Genomic DNA, 21,605 nt, shown 5'->3' on the forward strand with positions numbered 1-21,605 from the left:
AGATATACACAAAAAAAATAAAATTTCATCAAAATAGGCCTCACATGGTAAGTGTAACAAAGGTGTTACCCGACACCACCTAATCCCCTCCCATACTTTCCGTAAGTGGCTTGTGCGGTGTACCACGCACCACCAACTTAGTTGAACCAATTATGTGGGCTCCACCATAATGTATGTGCTATATCCACACCGTCCATTTATTTGGCGAGGTCAATTTAGATCATGAGGCTGAAAATTACTAAGATCCTAAGCTCAAGTGGATCTCACCACAGAAAGCAGTGGGGCACTGTGACACTCGCCTTTAAAACCTTCCTAAGGCCTCCCATGATGTTTATTTGCAATCCTACTTGTCGATAAGGTCATCCGAACTTGGATGAAGAGAGGAAAAAAAAAAAAACAAATATCAACTTGATCTGAAACTTATATGGCCCCTAGCAGTTTTCATTGATAAGCATTCAATCCCCAATGCTTCCTATGATGTCGTCTGCTTGAGCTTTCAATCTTGCCTCGTTTTTATGATTTCGCCCTAAAATAAACTTGGCAAATGGATGGACGGTTTGAGTATAACGCATTCATCATGGTGGGACTAGTGGCAACACACCGCTAAGGTCACGCCACGCAGGTGAGTAAAATGCTTCACCGGTTTCGTTGGTTTCCTTTTCATCAGAAGCTATTATCTGAGCATAATATTTTTCAAATTTATCATCCAACGATGAGAGATGGGACATGACTCGATTCGTATGTTAGGGTTGCATACACTGGATAGTACATATATATGTGTACGGGAAATGATTATATATGTCTACGGGAAATGATTATTTGCGGGGTAGCTCATAGGAACTTCCCATGAGGTCGAGCTGTGTGGACCCCACCGTGATGCATGTCTAACATCAACACCTTGCATTTGAATGGTCCCCTTTAAATTATGGGATATCCCAAAAATCAGCCGTATACGGAACTCAAGTGGGCCATACTATCTAAAATCATGTGAAGACATGCCAAAAACATATAAAATCACTTGGTGGGGCCCACTTAAAATTTAAATGCATCTGAAACTTGGCTTGACCCCTCATCCAAGTGGGACACACATAATGGATGGCCTGGATTTGTGAACCACATCTCGATGGGCCCAACAAATGATTATGAATATTTTAATGGGAGGATAACCCCTCTCAAATTTTGTACGTGGTGTGGCCCACCCAAGTCATAGATTGACTCGATTTTTAAGCTTGTGGCCTACCATGATATGGTGCATCTGACTAATGGGGTAGATGTTCAACACACATCACGGTGGGGCCCACACAGCTCGACTATGGGAAGTTCCCATCAGCTCGACCGCATAGAACCATATATATATATATATATATATATATATATATATATATATATATATATATATAGACACACACACACACGAGGAAAAGTTGTTGAGACTCTCATGGATAGCTAAGGATCCAACACTGGAGACGTAAAATCCCTGTAGAATCGAGCAGAAATTGCTCTCAAGTCATGATCAAAACGTACAATAATGAAAGAATAAACTTATATAGGATCCATTCAAATCATCCCAAAAGAAGGTAATTTTGGTGGGTCCCACAGTTTTAGTGAATCCAAAGGGTCCCGGTTTATTGTATAGATATCCAAAATCAGACTGATTAGAGATAATGCTGACCTCTAATTAATGGACATTTGTTCATGGAATCTGGACATATTACTCTAATTTTAGTTTTTTATTGTCCATTAGATGCACACCAATCAGCTAATTAGTAAGCATACTTGCGCTGCAGTTTTTTATTTTTTATTTTTTTATACTCTAATCCATCTACGGTGGGGCCCACTATTTGGGTGATTTGGATTTGTGGACAGGCCACGTGTTCTGTAGGAATGCAGCTAGAAACAGATGGTGAGAAGCAGAGTACATGTGACTGTCTCTAGATTCCAAACAAGGGATAAAGTTATCCTCATCGAAATTAGCTACTTATATTCATATCAACCATGGCTCCACAATAACATCAAATAACTCAACTAAATGCTCACACTGAGACCATTGCAGTAAGCCATCCAAACCATCCAAATCATGTACCATCGGGATTGGATATCACCTTGCTTTGAATGGTGTTGATGGTATACATCCTATTCTTGCAGACTTAAATGGCTACCTTTCATGTCCGCATTTTGACGCAAGGATGGACGTGACGAGGTTGATCACCGTCTTCCTCAAGGAGATAACTACTCTGAAACCACGGAGCTTCTCTGGACTCCTGGACTCACAGAGATACCTCGAATACACGAGGTGAAAAAAAAAAAAAAAATAGAAGAAAAAAATTAAAAATTAAAAATTTGATTCATAGATGATAAAAACGAATTTACAACCATTTAAATAATGATACCAAACCTTGGAAGAAGTTTCAGAATCAAACTCCAACTCAAACTCCCTAAAATTCATTACTTATTTATAAATAGTAAACTTACTATGTATAGAAGGTCATGATTCCTACTGGACTACATGGTTTTTGGCCAAAAATAGGTAAGTGTTATATTTGGCTTAACCATATTATTCTCCTAATTTTTCTTGACACTTTTCATGTTGGACACAACTCCTAAAGCTCAAAGGATGAAGAGTTATAATCAAACTAAAACTTTTTATAAATAGTAAAAACAAAATTAAAAAGGATTTCCGACCGTCAATCTGATGGAATCTCAGAAATTCGGGCTGGGCAACCTGGCTTAGCAGGGTTGGGTGGCTAAAGTAGCTTCTCCTACCCCAAAATCATATACGGTACGTCGAATAACTCATTCCAGTTTGCGAGATACGCCTGTTTAAGGTTCTGACAGTCCGGATCACTTCTGCCTCCGATCAAGCCTTCTCTGGTCCATCTTGGACATGAAAGTGTCTGCAACCCGCTCTACATCATATTTGAAGTCACCTACATCAAATTCACATCAAGAGCATCAGACTGGCAGCTGATTAAAGGTCATTCGCATGCCTATAACTTTTTGAGCTGTAGACAAGTTAGGCAACTAAAATCACATCTTTTTTCTCCAAATTTCAAATGCACTTAAAAGCTCCAAGTGACTTACAGCTTACTTACAACTCCCACAGGTAAAATTTCTGTTCAAACCCACTTGTAAGTTACTCACCTCTAAACCATTTGCAACTAATAAAACTCACACGCATTCAAACGACAACTAAGCCAACTGGCGGACTGAGTGGAGATACCTCGTTTCAACACCTGAGGTCTTGGTATCGATCCCTAGCAGGATGGCTAACATGGAGTGTGTGTACTGACATGGGTGTGTACTAACAAGCTAACAAAAAAAAAAACACCACTAGGCAGTGAAAAACAAAGGGATATTACATCTATCAAAATAATCTGAAAATCAACTAAATGATGGGCCCACTTAAGAACGGTCCACTGGCACTAGGGCTATCAATGGGCTAGGCTTGGGAGAGAGTATCAAGCTTGAGGGCCAGGCTCAGGCTTAAAATTCACACCTGTTTCGGACTTTGCCCAGCCCGTGTCTGGCCCAACCAAACTCATTAGGGTTTGCAGAGGCAATTTTGTTATATAAGCTGTCCGGCCTGACCCAGCCCACGGCCCCATCTCTATCTCTCTCTGTGATTCAAATTCAATTGGACCAACCCTCGGACCATTTCGGTTTTATGGCAGGCCCAGGTTGGGCTCAGGAACAATGAGGGTCGGGATTAGATCCTGAGCCGGGCCTGGGCCTGGCCCTTACCCAGCCCATGGATGGGCCTGCTCAAAAATCTCCTAGATTGGATGACCAGGCCTCCAAACAAAGGCCTTTTATACCAATAAGACTACACCCACCATTAATCATAAACATGGCAACTTTGGGAGATAGGTGGTACATCTGATCCATGCATCAACTGGGTCCAGCCATGTAGAGAACTAGCACAATAATGAGGACGGTCCATCTATGCGGTGAGCCATGCATGCACTGTATCAATCGATAGTTCAGAAATTGTTACAAGCAGTCCAGATTCAACATGTAGCATAAACTGCCTGATGAAGTGACCTGCTCGACTTTTTTGGTCAGGTTGCCCCAAGGTGAACATTAGGGGGCACAAACGATGGAGGGATTTGATGTCATGAAAACATAATGGTGAGCCACACATGCTCCTTTATAGGTTAAGCTTATTCTATGTAAGGTTGCTGCCTCGATTCAAATGGGGCCTGTTAAGGATGGATGATCCACTAAATCTCCCCTATGCATAGATTTAAAAAATAAATTTGCAAATTTGAACATTCATAAGGAAAAGGGAAACTTTGTATAGCTAGCCTTACCTCATCAACCAACCAACGATTACCTTATGGTTGTTTGTGGGTTGTGGATGGATGGATGATTACTTGAGTCGTTTAAAAATCCACCCCTCGTCTGTCGTTTGTCCACATTCGATGATGGGGATGTGCCCCACCTTTCTACAGTCCTCCTCGCTTCCATCTTCTAGCTGCAACCTCTTTGTTAATTCCACTGGCATGTCAATTAAACAGAGCTTTTGGAGTCCGGTAAGGTATTCAATCCCTTCTGGAAGGGTCTTCAGCTCGCTACAACCGAACAGATCTAGCTCTTCGATGCTTGGCAATGCTCCCTTCTCTATTACTACCTGATTTAGCTGTGTCAAATGTAGAAAATATAATCTCTTCAGCTTAGGGAACCATCCATTGCGAAAACAGAACTGCTGCCCTTCATAGGCTTTCCGAAGTGAAAGGTACACCAGATAGGGCAATGCATGGAGTGATGAAAGCAGATCTTCTTCTCTTAGCTTAGACCAATACAACCACAAATGTGTAAGGTTCCCAAGGGAGCTAAACCATCCAGGCACGTTCTCCAAAGTCCCGTACAGGGCAAGCTTCTGAAGACATGGTGGAGGATTAGGAGAGAGCGCTTCCAATTGAAGTGTTTCTTCCTCTCTAGTTGCCATCACACTCAGCCTGACAAGGTGTTTCATCTTTTTTATTGAGTCACACAAATGAGCTCCGCTAACTGTTCTGACCTTGGAAATGCCAAACCTCCTCAGTTGGGTTAGGTTCCCAACTTGTTTAACAATCTCCCCTTCTTCAGCTTCAATATTTACTAGACTTTGTAAACTTGTTATATTACATATTCCTACCGGAACTTGTTTGCGACTCGACAAATCGAAACTCCCTGCATTCGCGTCCTCAATTCGATAAAAAAATAGGTGGCGTAGCTTTTGTAGCTTCACAATTCCACTAGGTAGCCTCTCTAGTTTTGTATCCCTAACGTCCAGTGTTTGCAGGTTTCGTAGCCTTCCGAAAGATTTCGGAAGCTCCCTAACATTAGTATTTCGCAAGTTGAGATACCGTAAATTGAATAGCTTCGTTAATTCATCCGGTATGCTTTCAATAGGAACTCCTTCTAAATTTAGAACCCTCAATAATATAACGCTTGATACTATGGTACTTAGAGAAGATGAGAAAGACGTGCTTCTGTCAAACACCAGAAGAGAATGAAGCCCGGAGATATTCATGCTAAGTTGAATAGTTTCTTCAGAATTGTGGATTGACATGCGACGAACTTTGCCACCTTTCCCTTGCTGCTCATTGTATCTCATGAAGAACTTCTCTTCATCACATAAGCATAGGGCCACTTCACGTACAATATCGTGCATTCGACAAGCTTTCACCCTTCCAGACCCATTCGTCTCGACAACTTGAAGTATGTTATGATAGATGAGTTCCTTCATGTAGAATTCCGCCACTTCTTCCATTGTAATTTTACCTGTATCTTCTACAAAACCTTCTGCCATCCACAACCTAATTAGCCGCTTGCGCTGAATTATGTAATCCTCCGGAAACATACAACAATACAGGAAACAGTGCTTAAGGCGGAATGGTAGATCATAGAAGCTGAGCAACAGGATGCGATTTATTGGTTGAAGCATTCCTTCATTTTCCAAATGCCAACTCAAGCTATTGTAGACAAGCCTCCATTCCAATGCAGACTTACCTTTTGATGACAAGAGGCTGCCCATGGTAACAATTGCAAGTGGCAGGCCTTCACATTTTTCTACAATGGATCGAGCCAATGGATATAGATCAGTAGGACAGCGTTCATTCTGAAATGCCTTGTTACAGAAGAGCTCCCATGCCTCTTCTTGTTGTAGAGACTGAAGCTCACAGACACGGCTTCTCTCTCCCATTGCAAAACCCACACGAGCGTCTCTTGTTGTAACTATTAATCTACTTCCACATTTAGAATCTGGAAATATATCACTTATTTTATTCCAATCATTCGTACTCCAAACATCATCCAAAACAGTGAGGTACTTTTTCGATTGGAGATGTCTTCTAACCATCCGCCTTAACTCATGAGCATCTTTGGCAGCTAGATCATTTGGAACAGCCTCCTCTGTCGCCTCAAGCAATTGTTTTATAATGCTTCGTAGGAGCTCATCGATTTTTAGAGTCTGGGAGATTGAAACACATGCGTAGAAGTCGAAGTGCTTCTTTACTTGTTGATTTTTGTATGCTTTAGTGACAAGAGTGGTCTTGCCCACCCCACCCATCCCCCTCACGGAAATCACCATAAGCCGATCTTCTTCCTCCACCAACCATCTGTCTATCAAACCTAATTCTTTCTTCATCCCCACAATGTCAACATCCTCTTTGAAAAGAGAAGTTTCTACATCGCGTTGCCACATTTCTCTGTCATCATTAGAGCTTGTTCCTTCTTCTATTTGGTTAAGACCGTACCGAACTTTTATCTCAGAAATGTTACGAATGCTACTGTTGGTTTCTTGGAGTCGAGTGGCTAACCAATGCCTGTAGTAGATATTCTTGGGGATGCGAACAGTTTTTACGAGAAAACCCCTGACTCCACCTCGCCGTGGCCTGTCCATGTGATACACGAACTTGTCAATGATGTCCTCCACATCGTATGCAGCTTCTCTTACTTGCTGTACCCATGTTCTCACTCTTTCATTGCTATCTTTTCTTCTATCAGCATCCCTTAAAAAGGCTTGCATGCTATGAAGTTCCTGCATGATTTTCTCTACTTCATTGCGAACTCCACTCAATAGGGATGCTTCTTGAGTTAGAAGAACACTTAGCTTTTCAAATAATAATTGAACAACAATCTCTGCCATCCCCTTTTCTGTAAATAAGAGAGGAAGACAATCGATGTCAAAAAGAAATAGTACGACATTCTTTCAGCTATATATTATTGAGTATTTGTATATATGTACATGTGTATATCTTTGTATTTGTAAAGAGATGGTGTCCTCCAAGCTGTGCGATCAAACCAAGCCAAATAGTGTGGGCCCCAGCATGTGTATGTGAAATCTACTCTAACCATTAAATCTATTGAACAATTGGACCAGAGCTATAAAATAAAAAAAAATAAAAATAAAAAAGGCTAATCCATGATTTAGGTGGCCCGCACAATGGAGAACAATTGGGTGCGGATGACCAACTCTTGATTACACCAGCACCTGAATCGTAAAATGGCCAGAGTTTTGGGCCCTGACCTGGAGACATACCAAATGGATGGACTAGACTTCACATACACAACTTGCCACAAATAATTTCCATTGTTGTAGCCCCCTGAATTATGAATTTGCCTAAATTTCAGTCTTTGAGCCTAACATTGGGTGACACACTTGATGGTCAAAGTGGATTCACCTAACCTAGTGAAGCTATGTTTTCACCAGAATTTAGTGCAAATGGTAGTTGTCGGCCCCACAGTCATATCTCGATGACATCCACTCCAGCTATCATGCATGCATTCCCTTGTTTTACATGGGCCCAAAAATTAGGCCAATCCATGACTTAGGTGGGCCACACGAGTAGGAAGAGTTGAAAGTGGACGTGTTAAGAATACTGCAAAAGTAAACTATCAATATTTGGCAAAAAGGAATTTGAACCCCCCACCTGTTATGCATATCTCTGTAGATAGTAAAGGAAATTGGACGCAAGGTTTAGAAAATATAGTTTTCTTCACTATGCAGATGGAATAAGGGTACAAATTATGAGACTTTACTACCCACAAGTTAATAATTAGCTGACATGTCATTTGTAATAAAGATTTAATATAGAAAGACAATGAATCATCAAGCTCATAATTGTGAAAGATAATTGAATTAGAATCTTTAAGAGATTCAAAATTAGCCTATTGGCTTAGAAGATTAATAAATCAATGATACCATTGAAGATGGAGCTAAGGAATAGCATATAAATGAGATATTAGGTATTGAAACCCAAAGTCATCAAAGTGGATCGAAGGGATTACAAAACTTTCTGTTTAGCTAAAGAATTTTGTTACGGCTTATCTTTGTATGACAAAAGAGCATGAGCCTTTCTCATATCGAGAGACATGCGAATCTTGGATGCTAGCTAATGAAGAGCATCTATAAAATAGAACATGGAAATTCTACATAAAAAACATGACTTCAGAATTGGTTGAATTGTGCAAATGGTGGAAGACTATTAGTTGCATATGGATATGCAAGCCAAAGAAAGATACTAATAAAAATGCTTTTAAAAAATACTCTATCAGTGGTAGAAGGATATTTTAAAAAATCAGGTAATGATCCAATGAGATCTTCCTCTTGTTGTTTGATTAACCACTTTGTACTGTATTGAGTATGGAGGTGATGCTTAACTTACAAACTTAAATAATTGGATAAAAAACTTCATTTTTACGTGAAAATCTTGATGAAATTTTTATGTGAAGCTTAAGGTTTTATTAAAGAAAAGAAGAAGAATCTTGTTTATAAGCTGAACAAATCATGTTATGGTTTAAAGTAGGTACCAATGTGTTGGTACCAGCAGTTTAATCCCTTTATTATGAGCTCGGGATTTCAAAAAATATGAGGTAACTCATCATGTCTATATTCATAGTTATGGTAATTGTAGTTTCATTATTGTGCTATTGTTTGTGGATGACATGTTGGTAGTGGATACTAATAAAAATATTATTGCAGCATTAAAAGCTCATTAATTTGTCAATAAATTTTGATATAAATGATCTGGGTGCCGTTAATCAAATTCTTGAGATGACTATATTGAGAGATGGAAAGAGTAAAAAAAGTCTAAATAACTCAAAAGAGTTTTGTTAAAAGAGTTTACCACCACTTCAGCATGTAGAATCCTAATTTCGTTAGTAATTTATTTTCTAATGGTTGCAAGTTGTCTTCATATCAATGTCCCAGTATAAAAGTGAAGAAGCCAGATATGTCTCAAGTATCATATTCATCGGCGGTAGGGAACCTTATGTTTGCCCTAGTGTGCATCAGGCCAAACATTAGACAAGCAATGAGAGTAGTTTGTAAACATAGGGCGAATCCAAATAAAGATCATTAGGCTACTGTGAAGTGGATCATTGCAACAACCAGAGCACATTATACTTAGCTAAAATTCTTGTATTTCATGCTTAGATCAATCACATTGATGTTCAACATTACTTTGTTTATGATATGGTGAAAGATGGACAGATCTCATTATGGAAGATTTACACTGATAATAACATAGCGGATATGAGGACAAAGTCCATTGCTAGGAAAAAAAATTGTTTCATGAAAGACTTCCCTTAAGTCACTTGTTGTTTCCTAGTGAATAGTGATGTTTGGACAAATATTATCGAAAATGTTTTCACACAATCAAAGAAACTAGTCTTCGAGTAAAAATATTTTGAGGTGATGGGAGCCATACTCATACAAGATACATATGAAAGTTTCAAAAGCTCCTAGCTATCAAGCAAAAGGTGAACAGCTTAAGGCCAAGGTGAAGATTATTGTTATAATCATTTATGATATGCAACTGAAACAATTCTGGACTGAGAGCCCGAGTTTGTTAAAGGCTTCAACTTTGACTGTGACATAGCCGAGGACGATTTGTCATTAAGGGGATGTTGAGAGCCACTTTTATAAAAGAGGTTTTCCTTTGATCAAGAACTCCGGTAAGAAGAATTGGTCAATAGCGAGCTACATTATCGATCATGGTCCAATCTTTGAGGAAGAACCTTCCATCATGGAGGTTGATACTTCACTCGAACCTCAAGAGTAAGTACTACAACCACTGCCTCAATGAATGAAAATGAGAAACAGATTTATTTGAGCCCCTTTTACACCATTTGTACAATTGGAGGCCAGCTCAGCATGATCATTGACAATCAGGGCTGTGAAATTTTGATATCCCAATAGGCCGTTGATTTGCTATAACTTCCTATTGAGAACCATCCCTCGGCCTTTCAGGTTGGAATGGGTTAATGAAGAGAATGAAATCATCAATAGTCATGGTTACATTCACCATCCATTGAAGAGTACTCTGGTACCGACTGAGATTTGAACTGCTTGACTCAATTACAGATTGACCTAAACAGTTGGAAAGAGTGAAGAAGAGGGGGAGGGAAATCAAAAAAATTCAATGAGGAAGGAAACGGTGAACAGTCACAAATCAGATGGTAATGTTCTTCCAAATCAACATGATCCCTACTCACAACACTATTAATTCAATCGAAAATGCTCACCAGCTTTCAGACGAGCGAAGAGGGCGTTACTAACATTGACATGGACAGAACAACTTCATTTCAATGAGGTCCACCTAGAGCTGTGCACGAGTTGAACCACGTCAAGCTTGGCACAGCTCAGCTTGGCTTGGCTTGGCTTGGCCAGTAACTAACCCCAGCTCGAACTCGGTCTTCGAGCCTGTCTGGCCAACTTGGCTCAGTTCAGTCAGCAGCTCAGGCCAGTTTGAGCCTGTGCAGCATTTTCTCAAACACATAGAATACATCTTCAATTTCTCAAAGAATGCAAAACAGTAACAAAATTTTTACAGGTATTTCATCAAACACCCGGCGAGCAGCATCGAAATCAAACACCTGGCGTATCCATTCCTTCCTCGCCAACACTTCTTTGAGTCATTTCATCAAACACTCGGCGAGCAACATCTATATCAAAATAACTGAGCCACCGAGCTGATTCAATCCGAGTCGGTTCAAGTTGAGGTTCGATCTGAGTCGAGTCGATTCGAGCTCAGGCATGTTGGACGTAGGCCAATAGGGCCTACAGGTGAGTAATCACTAGTGGGTGGGTCCCATGTTTTTAGGCCTCTTCCGACCTCTTTTTCTCTTAGTTGGTTTTCCCCGACCTCTTTTTCTCTTAGTTGGTTTTCCAAATTCAAAATTGAATTTGATTTTGGATGCGAGATAGGGAGAAGACTGGATAATCTGGTCTCATCCCATATCCATCCTTTCCTATAAAAGGGATAAGGCTCTCTCGTATCATTCATGAAAAATAACGAGAGAAAAAGAGGATTAGTGGTACATAGTGAGTTGTCCATTTAGCTTGTCTTGGGACGATCTAATCTATAGATCATGATCCAAGGCCATCTATACTGTTAAATCAGAGGGGTGAATAGACCCATCTGCTCCAGTAGTAAATAGGCGGGCCGCTGGATTTGGAGCGCTAATCTTCAGCTTCGTGAAGGTTCCATATTGTGTAGACCGTCAGATCTTGAGGGCTCACACTTCCACACTTTCGAACATTGGAATCAAAACCATCAACAACAGATCTCCGATTTATTATTTTCATCACGAAAGGTAAGTGGCCCTTCTTCTTCTTTTTTTTGGCTGATGAACATGCATGTCACGTAAGATGAAGCGTGCATGATAACGAATAGTCATACTCACTGCCGCTAAACCACATTGGACGATTGAAGATTCTCCACCACAGATGGATCATTCGAATAAGGCTAGAAATGGGCAGTGCATAGACCTAGCTACACCAAAATTTTGAACAGGGTGGGCCTTCCAGTTCAAAATCCAAGCCTAGGCTCCACCCATTGCCAGGACTACACTAGGATATCGAAGACATGCAACACCACATTGACATGATCTAGTAGATTTCGTGTGCTATATTTATGTGTAAGTATGATGTCTTTCTTGTAGAATCCGAACTGTCCATCTGCGAAGAGATCATGGATTGGTCCTACTATAATAAAATAAAATAAAAATCATATGAGTTAGATGATCTTAGCTACTGATGAGAGCATTTACTGATGATTAGTAATAAGAGTGTATTAACACCTTGTTCAATTGTCAATCCTCTTGGTACATGTTTAGTAAACATGATGAGCCAACCCGATATTTTGGACAGAGCAGATTCGCAATGAACCCCACTTGATAAATGGCTTGGATCTCCGCCAGAATCACCTCATCAATCTCTCTGACAGAATTTCCTTAACTTTCCCCTTTTTTTTTTGAAATTTTGAGAGATTGAGAGAGAGAGCCCACTGTAATCTTGGATGTGAGATTTGCTATGCTTGCACATCCATCCATACAAGCACGTGTGCCGAAATGGAACACTTGTGCGAGATTTGATCTTTCCATCAGATGGGCCACATGGATGGTTGGTAAAATCCAATTAGATGGACAGATCAGATCTTACACACGTGTTCTTCATGTTGTTATGTGTGCTTGCTTTAGGATGGACAGAACACCACACGCGTGCACACAAAACACAAAACAAAAATGCAACACGTGTTTAAGATTTGAGTTTTTCGTAAGGTTGAAATCTTATGCTTAAAAAATCATACAAAATTCGCTCTTGAGGTGGGCTATAGCGTACAAACTCGATTGACGATGAGTCATTCATTAGTTTACTAATTCCGAGATATTGTAATGTAATTGATAGAGATCTCAGGAGCAACGCATCAGGTGTTACTTAGGTAATACTGGTGTTTTGGTGAGCGTAGAGCCCACCTTGATGTTTGTGTTCTATATCCACACCGTCCATTAGTATTCCCAGCACATTTTAGAGCATGGTCAGAGTAGATCTAACTCTTGAGTGGACAGATCCATGGGAAACAGTGGTCATTGATCATTAAAAACTTTTTGTGGCCCACAAAAGTTTTGGATGAAGCTAATATTTGGGTTTTCCCTTCATCCAAGTACATGTGAAAATATCAACAGGTTGGATGACAAATAAATATTATGGTGGGTCTAAGAAGTTTTTTTTTATGGTGGGTGTTCAATGACCATAGATTTCTTTGGTGTCATACATTTGAAATTTGGATCCACTTAAATATCAGGTTGTCTTGATTCAAGATCTGGGCAAGATCTATATTCTATAGTCACCGTTGTTGCCATCATCACCATCATCTAAGTCTAATTCAATTTGGATCATTTTCCACAATACTTATGGTCGGAATTGTGCTCGGGCTCGGGCAACGCTCAAGCTTCGGCTATGCATAATCAAAGGTCATGCTAGTATGTGTTTTCCCTTCATCCAACCAGACATATAAATATCCAAGCTTTTAATATGCTTCCATCTTTGGGTCATGCCTAAAATGAGCTAGCAAAATAGATGGATGGTATAAGATACAATCTGTTTTGAGAATTAGTGATCTAGAGATCATTAGTGATCGAAACGATCATCAATCATGATGATCAATGTTGATGATAGGATCCATAATCAACAATGATCATTAACAGTAATGATTGGATCCATCGCCAATGGACATGATCACTGGTGATGATAGAACTCTCTTTATGTCTAAGCACTTCATTTTTAAATCTAATGATAATGTTTATATGCGTGACATTATTATGCTTGATATGATTACATATAAGCCCATTTTTCATTTGAAAATAGAAAACTTAGTGCTTGAATGCTCTCTATATAAATAGGTTGTGCATAACCTGAGTATGAGTTAATTCTCCTCCACGAAATGATGCATGAAACCTGTAATGGAAGGTTGCACGTTATACAAATAAACTCTTATAAAAGCATCAATCTCATCTTAGAAAGAGAACTTGATTGTTCTACACCGCCCATTTAGGTATGTGGACTTTTAGATCTTGTTAAGATGTGTTGACTACCTTTATACTTTGAAATTTTGAATAACACGTAGAAATGCTTATGATTAGTATCAATACCTTAGATCATAGCTAAGTAGTGGTACTTGATGCAATGTAAAGATCGCCACCAAAGCGTTAATCGCTGAACAGCTTAAAGGACAACAATTCGACGATAACAACTACTAAGACTAGTCTTACGTGGTGCGAAGCCTTTTGATGAGGACAACATATTGCACACACTCGATGAGGTTCAAGAGGAACCCATATTGGCTGAAAACGGAAATTTAGGAGAACATAGGGCTACAATGACCCGCTACAATAGGTGACGTAAACAGAATCGTTCAGCCCGTAATGTCCTTATTAGTACTATGCACAAAGAATTCATACCTACGTATGAATTGCATGACACTGCTAAAGGAATCTGGGAAGCACTGACAAATGCATATGCGCAGAAGTCAGATGCGAAAGTTCGGGCAATGGAATTAGAATTCCAGGAGTATAAGATGCTAGTCGGCTGCCTCATCAAAGATCATATCTGTAAGATGGAGCAGATGATAGGTGCCCTTAGGAATGTTGAGTGTAAATTGATTGAAAATCAAAAGATAATAGCAATGCACCGTTCCTTACCTGAATCTTGGGCCCTAATCAAAAGAATTCTGAACCATACTGATTTTATCACTACGTTCAGAGACTTTTGTGGCCAGTTGGTACGTGAGATTGAAATGAATGCAATTCAGTCAGGTTCGGCCAAGGCCTTTGCAGCAGAGACCCATTAAGCGGAAAGCTAACAATAAACGATTCAAAGCGCGCAAGAAGGCGAAAAAAATAACCAAAAACAGAAGTCCACAACACCTCCAAATCTCAGGAAGGGGAATGGAAAGAAGAAGCAGAAAAAGATAAATATAGTCTACTTTGTCTGCGAAAATTCCGGCCATTATGCTCAGCAGTGTGCCCATAAAAAGACGGTAATTCCTAGGTCACTAAATACTTTGTATTTAGGCGTTTATTCTGAAATCCTTTTCATTGATACTATATCTAACAAGTGAATTTTGCATTCAGTCGCAATAAAGCATGTGACATGGAATCGTCAAGAACTCGAGGAATTCCAACCTGTAGCCAAGGGAAGTTACAAGTTGTATATGAGAAATAATGTTGTAGAAGACATACTAGAGATTGGTGTTTCCCATCTCCGTACGCGCATAGGGCGAACAATAATCCTCCGTGATACTCTTTATGCACCGGGGATGCGTCGGAATTAATTTTCTGTTTGTAGGTTATTATTTGATAGTTTTGATATTCGTTTTTCCGGGACACGAGTTTCTTTCAGACTAAATAACCTCATCTTTGTATGAAAAAATTTAATTTCAAATTTATTTATTCTAGACATAGAAAATGATAATGCACCTCTTGCTTTATCTGCTATGTCGAATGAAACTGTAGTATCTGACTCTCAAAAATAGCACACAAGGTTAGATCACATCGGAAAGGATCGTATGACAAGATTAGTATATTCTGGTCTATTAGACTCCTTATCCAAAGTTGATTTATCATTTTGTGAACATTGTGTGTTCGAGAAGATTTCGAAAAAACTATTTCCTAAAGCGGCTAGGTATAAGGGCACACTAGAAATAATCCATTCAAATATTTGTAGACCCTTCAATGTACATGCTAGAAATAGATGTCAATACTTTGTCACTTTCATTGATAATTACTCGCACTATAGATATATGTATCTCATCTCACACAAATCTAAAGCTTTTGATTGTTTTCTTAAATAAAAAGCTGAAGTGGAAAATCAGCTTGAGAAAAAGATTAAAATCATTCGATCTGATAGAGGTGGCGAGTATACATCTGAAACATTTAAATCATATTGTGAAAACGTTGGCATTGTTCGGCAGTACACAATGGCTTACACTCCACAACAAAATGGTGTTGCAAAGAGAAGGAATAGGACACTACTGGATATGGTTAGATCAATGATGGCATAAGTCAATCTCTCTACCACATTCTGAGGAGACACACTGTTAACAGCCGTCTACGTCCTTAATAGAGTCTCATCCAAATCCATTCCGAAGACCCCATATGAGATATAGTCTAGGAGGATTCCTTCTCTAGCCAACCTATGCCCTTGGAGATCTTTGAGATATGTTTTGCTGCCTACTCCGCAAGAGGTAAACTTGATAGTAAGACCATTGAATGCATGTTTGTTAGGTACCTCATGCATTCAAATGGATATGTTCTAGTTTATGAGGACCATGGATGATGGATTGAGATAGAATCCTGGGACGTAACCTTCGTTGAAGATAGATATCTCAGCCGAATGAAGCAAAAGGTTCCAATAGAACTTTTTGAAATACCCGATGTACCTTAGGAGAGTGTGAGTTCTACTTCTCAAAATAATGATGCTCCTATAGTTCGTCAGGACAGTAGAAGGACATCTCAGCAGGCTCCTGAGTTACGTTGAAGCGAAAGAGGATTGATTCCCCGAAGATACTTCGATATTGAGGGGCAAACATTCTCTTGCGTTGCGGTTGATAATGATGAACCTGATTCGTATCAGGATGCATTATTATCTTCTAACTCGACCGATTGGGTGAATGCTATGGACGAAGAGATCGCTTCTATGAAAAATAATAAAGTCTGGGAACTTGTTGATCTGCCTTCCAATTGCAAAGCGATAGGTAGTAAATGGGTACTAAAGATCAAAAGAAAGGCAGATGGTACAGTGGACAAGTATAAAGCATGATTAGTTGCTAAAGGTTTTACACAAAAAAAATGCATTGATTACGAGGAGACCTTTTCCCCTATTGCAAAGTTCTCCTCAATCTGTATGATCTTGTCCATTGTTGCAAGTTTAAATTTGAGTTATATCAGATGGATGTAAAGACCGCATTCTTAAATGGTGACTTGAATGAAGAGATATGCATGCAACAGCTCATAGGTTATGTGGACAAAAAGCATCCAAAAAAAGTTTGCAAGTTGTTAAAATCTATTTATGGGCTGAAGCAATCTTTAAGACAGTGGTACATGAAGTTCCACTTAGACATCACCACTTTTGGATTCACGATGAGTGAACAAGATCATTGTGTATACATGAAACAGTCTAGAAGATCTTTTCTGATACTATCTCTATATGTAGACGATATCTATCTCTATATGTAGACGATATCCTGCTAGCTGGTAATGACATGCAATTGTTAATATTGACTAAAGATTAGTTATTCTCGAACTTTGAGATGAAAGATCTCGGTGAAGTCAACTTTATTCTTAGGGTAAAAATCATCAGGGATCGCACTAAGAAATTTTTAGGCTTGTCTCAAGCCACCTATATACAAAAGATCTTATAGCGGTTCAGGATGAAAAATTCAAAAGTTATTGAAACCCCTATGGATAAAGCTACCAAGCTAAACAAAAAATCGTGTCCCCAGACTGAAGCTGAGAAATTGGTTATGTCCTCAATACCTTACGCAAGCACAGTAAAGAGCTTAATGTATAATATACTTTGCACCAGACCAGATATTGGCTATGCAGTTGGCATAGTCAGCCGTTATTAGAGTAACCCGGGACAATCTAATTGGCAAGCCGTCAAATGTATATTTTGCTATCTCAGAGGAACAAAAGACCTAATGTTGTATTATGAAGGCACAAGCCTTGAGCTCAAAGGATATTTTGATGCTACTTGAGGTAATGACGCCGACGAGGAAAAGTCTACTTCAGGATATGTATTCTTACTTGGAAGAGGAGTTATCTCATGGAGGCCAAGTACATTGCATGTTGTGCTGCAGTTTAAGATTGTGTATGAGTTCGCAGATTTTTATTGGGTCTGGGTGTTGTACTGAGTGTTCGTCAGCCTATCTCGCTGAAGATAAACAATACTTCTGCCATTGACTTAGCAAAGGACCCTAAACACCACCAGAAGTCTAAGCACATTGAGATCAAGTATCATTACGTCCGCGATCAAGTGAGAGATAAGAAGGTTACCCTCAGCTACATTCCTACTAAGGAAATGATGACTGATCCCATGACGAAACCTATAGCCAGATATCTATTTCAGGTTCACGTCAGGTAGATGGGAATGAGGAAAGCTTGAGTGATGCACTTGTTTTTAGTACCTTTGATCTTTTATTAATGAATAACACATTTAATTTATTCAATATTAACACTAATATAAACTAAGTAAGTAGATCATCGGCATTTACCTTGAGATCATGTAGGATTTTTATTTTTGTCGGCAGGCCAGTCACCCACTCGCACGAGTTGACCAACCTTAAATGTAGAAGAGGTACATTTTGGGCCACGTTCATACACTGAGGTATGGACTTCTCTTTATTGTGAATAATCAAGGATAAGAATAAGAATGAGTCGTATCCGCCTACAATCTTTTAAAATTGAAGATGAGACTAATCAAGTCGAATAACATAATCACACCATTCATTTTTCATGCAATCAATGTTATGGCCTAAATTTATAGCCAGGTTATGAGATGAGTCGTACCTCGTGTAGAATCTGCGTATTGTATACCCAACATTCACCTAGTATTGTCTACTTTACGACGTGGATTGTAGCCATGTGCTGGGACCTTTTACATACAGATTGCTTTGATTCGATCTAATCATTGTAACGTGTGAGTAGCCACTCCCGTAGGTGACTCTTTGTGTCCTTAGCTACCCTCCTCTTGTATATATAAGGATGAGATTGAGTGTCGCTACTTTAGTGTACTATGACAAAAGGTCCTTGATTGGTCAGACTCAGTTACGCTATGAAAGCAGCTTGATTAATTTCAAATTACACATCTGCGTGCGAAAGATCCCGTGACAACTACACCAAGTTTTTATAACTATAAATACGCATTTGAAGACTTATCCGCCAGCAGTATCGAGTTGTTTTTTATTAGACTTTTGCAAACAATATTTTTTTCTTAAAAGCATATATATAAGTATTGCTTTAAAGGGCAAGCTTGAACTCGGCTTGAAATTTTTTCAAGCTTCAAAAACTGGCTCGACTTGGTCCGAATCCAATTTCGAGCCGAGGCGAGTCAAGCTTTTTCGAGTCAAATTGAGCGTGCTGACCGAGCTGACTCGACTTGTGTACAGCTCTAGGTCCACCCAGTCCATCAGGTGTGCAGCCATGTGATATACTGGGACTCAAAAATTAGACTGATTCAAGAGTCAGGTGTGCTGCACCATGGAAATCGGTTGAGATGGAAAGTCCCACCACTATAATCGTCCAATTGTCGTCTAAGGTCCGTCAGGGTGTTTATATAACATCCAATCCAATCATCAGATCTCCCATATCAGGATAAATGGATTCCCTCAAAAATCATAACATTCCAGTATTCATGTGGGCCAAATCATGTGAATTTAGAGGTTTATGAATGATTTTACACCGTTTGATATGGTGAGGCTCGCCCAAATATTCAATTCGACTGATTTTTAGGATCCATGGTGAAAGGTAATGTTTCAGCTGATGGATAGGGTAGATCTGATGTATTTCCACCCTTAACTAATGCTTAGTTGGCACAAGTAACGCTTTCAGCATACCTACCCAAATCAAGCTAGCACGATGCATTGCAGAAACCATATAATAAATAGAAAATAATGGCAAGTGCTTACCTCTGATTTTTCTCTATCTTTGCAGCGTTGAGAGGCGAAAGAAGAAGCACCACAAGCAGAAACAGCAGCTGCCGTAGCAATTCAGTAAAAGCATGTGAACAAGTCTTTCTTTGCTAGATATGCATAAAGCAAACATTTTATGGACGCGGATTGCGTCCTACCCCGCCCGTCTTCAGCTGGAAACGGGCAGGAGATTTGAGTGGCCACCGTGATGTATGGGTCTTATCCACACCGTCCATCCATTTTTTTTGTATCATTATAGTATGCAGTGCAAAAAGTAAGGCAAAAAAATGGCTCAAGTGGACCACACCAAAGGAAGCAGCGGTGATAATGATTCTCACCGTTGAAAATTTTCCAGGGCCCACCATGATGTTTATTTGTCATCCAAACTATTCGTAAAGTTACATAGACCTAGATGAATAGTAAAAAAATATCATATCCTTACAAAACTTCTATGGCCCCCATAAAGTTTTCAACGGTAAGAGTTTAACACCCATTATGTAGTCTACTTGAGCCTTGGATCTGCCTCATTTTTTGGATCAAAACCTAAAATGATACTAAAAAAATGGATGGACGGTGTGGATAAGACCCATACATCACGGTAGCAACTCAAAGCTCCTGCCCGTTCCCAGCTGGAGAAGGGTGGGGTTGGACGCAATCTGCGTCCGCCTCTCAGGTATTTATTTTTATTTTTTTTTTTTAGACTGAGTTTTCTGTTCGTCGGGAACATGGACTTCCTCGTCTGGTACCTAATTTATCCATGTGGAGCCAGTGGTTGATTTATCCAAGCCATTGATCTGATGCCCCATCATGGATGAATGCTCAAAGTCTTGTACTATTATCCATCCTGATGGGAAAACCCGTGGTATTCTTAGGCCTACCTTATTAATGGTCCAGATGTGAATATCTAGCTCGTGCTATCTTAACAGTCTGCACGTGTAACTGTGACAACACTCCAATTCATAACAGAGCTACGCTAATCGACGGTGGGTATGGATAACCGACGGTGTGATGCCCAACTCACGTGTACAATGGCACGATGTTTGGGCTAGCAATCATTGAATTCCCTATTTAAATGTACGGACCAAGCGCACATGTGCCGTGTACACACGGTGAATGGATTGCTCGTGTAGCGCATAACCACCGACCTACCTGGTGTTAATGTCGTGCGAAGACGGGCGCTGACTCTCTTCAATGTTCGAGTTATACAAACGGTTTTAAGGAGATTAAAGTTACGTGGCAATTCATTATATCCACACCGTTCATCCATTTGCAGAGATCATTTTAGAGCATAAGCCCAAAAATAAATCATATCAAAAACTCTACTAGACCACACCACAAATAGCAGCAGAATAATAATTTTCACTGTTAAAACATTTATAAAGCCACTATAATGTTTATTTTCCATCGAATCTGTTCATAAGGCCACGGAGACATCGATGAAGAGAAAAAATATCATATTGATCAAAAATATTTGTTAGCTAAAAGGGTTTCAATGGCAGATGTTCAATCCCTTAAACTTTTTGCAGTGTGGTCTACTTGATCTTTAGTTCTGTCTTAGTTTTTTATTTTTTATCTTAAGCCTTACAAGCAAAATGAACGGATAGCTTTGACATAACACATGCCTTACGGTGGGACCCACAAAACTCAGCGACGTCAACACATCAGCCGAGTCGGTTGTATGTGGTACAGTAGCCAATCCACTTCCGTTTACACGTGTGAGCACTTGGGTTTAGCGGATGCAGTTTGTGTGGCTACAACGGAAGCAGATCGCGCTGGTGTACCACACACCACCGACTTGGCTGGTGTGGGTACGACGACGAGCGCTGACGCTTCCCGCTGTTAAAACGGTTCAAACAAGGTCAAAGTTATGCAACCCCTTCATTCATTTGGAAATATCATTTTAAATCATTCTCTGAAAAAATAAATCATATCTAAATGTCAAGTGGATCACACCACAAGTAGTAGTGGGGACAATGATTCTCACCATTAAAACATTCATAGGGCTTACAATAACGTTTATTTACCATCTAATCTGTTCATAAGGTCACGCAAACGTAGATAAAGAGGAAAAACAAATATCATATTGTTTCAAAACTTTTGTAACCCTCAAAAGGATTTCAATGGTGGACGTTTAATCCCCACCACTTT

General features: G+C 39.6%; 1 protein-coding gene across 3 annotated transcripts; it reads right to left on the reverse strand.

The window, feature by feature from the left end:
• Window positions 1–2,607: 2,607 nt before the first annotated feature.
• On the reverse strand, window positions 2,608–19,610 carry LOC131230417 (disease resistance protein RPM1-like). Of its 3 annotated transcripts, none has more exons than XR_009164026.1 (3): window positions 19,455–19,610; window positions 4,311–7,140; window positions 2,608–2,927 (listed from the first exon to the last, which is right to left on the reverse strand). XR_009164026.1 is itself a non-coding variant. In XM_058226342.1 (3 exons), exon 2 carries the CDS (start codon window positions 7,130–7,132, stop codon window positions 4,370–4,372), a length of 2,763 nt encoding a protein of 920 aa, XP_058082325.1. In that variant the 5' UTR covers window positions 7,133–7,140; window positions 19,455–19,610; the 3' UTR covers window positions 2,608–2,927; window positions 4,334–4,369. The 3 variants fall into 3 exon arrangements, 2 of the variants coding, with proteins under 2 accessions (XP_058082325.1, XP_058082326.1); XM_058226342.1 differs by having other exon boundaries at window positions 4,334–7,140; XM_058226343.1 differs by lacking the exon at window positions 2,608–2,927 and having other exon boundaries at window positions 4,016–7,140.
• Between the last annotated feature and the right edge of the window lie 1,995 nt (window positions 19,611–21,605).

Source organism: Magnolia sinica, chromosome 17 (assembly GCF_029962835.1).
Source record: "Magnolia sinica isolate HGM2019 chromosome 17, MsV1, whole genome shotgun sequence".
Taxonomy (NCBI): Eukaryota; Viridiplantae; Streptophyta; class Magnoliopsida; order Magnoliales; family Magnoliaceae; genus Magnolia; species Magnolia sinica.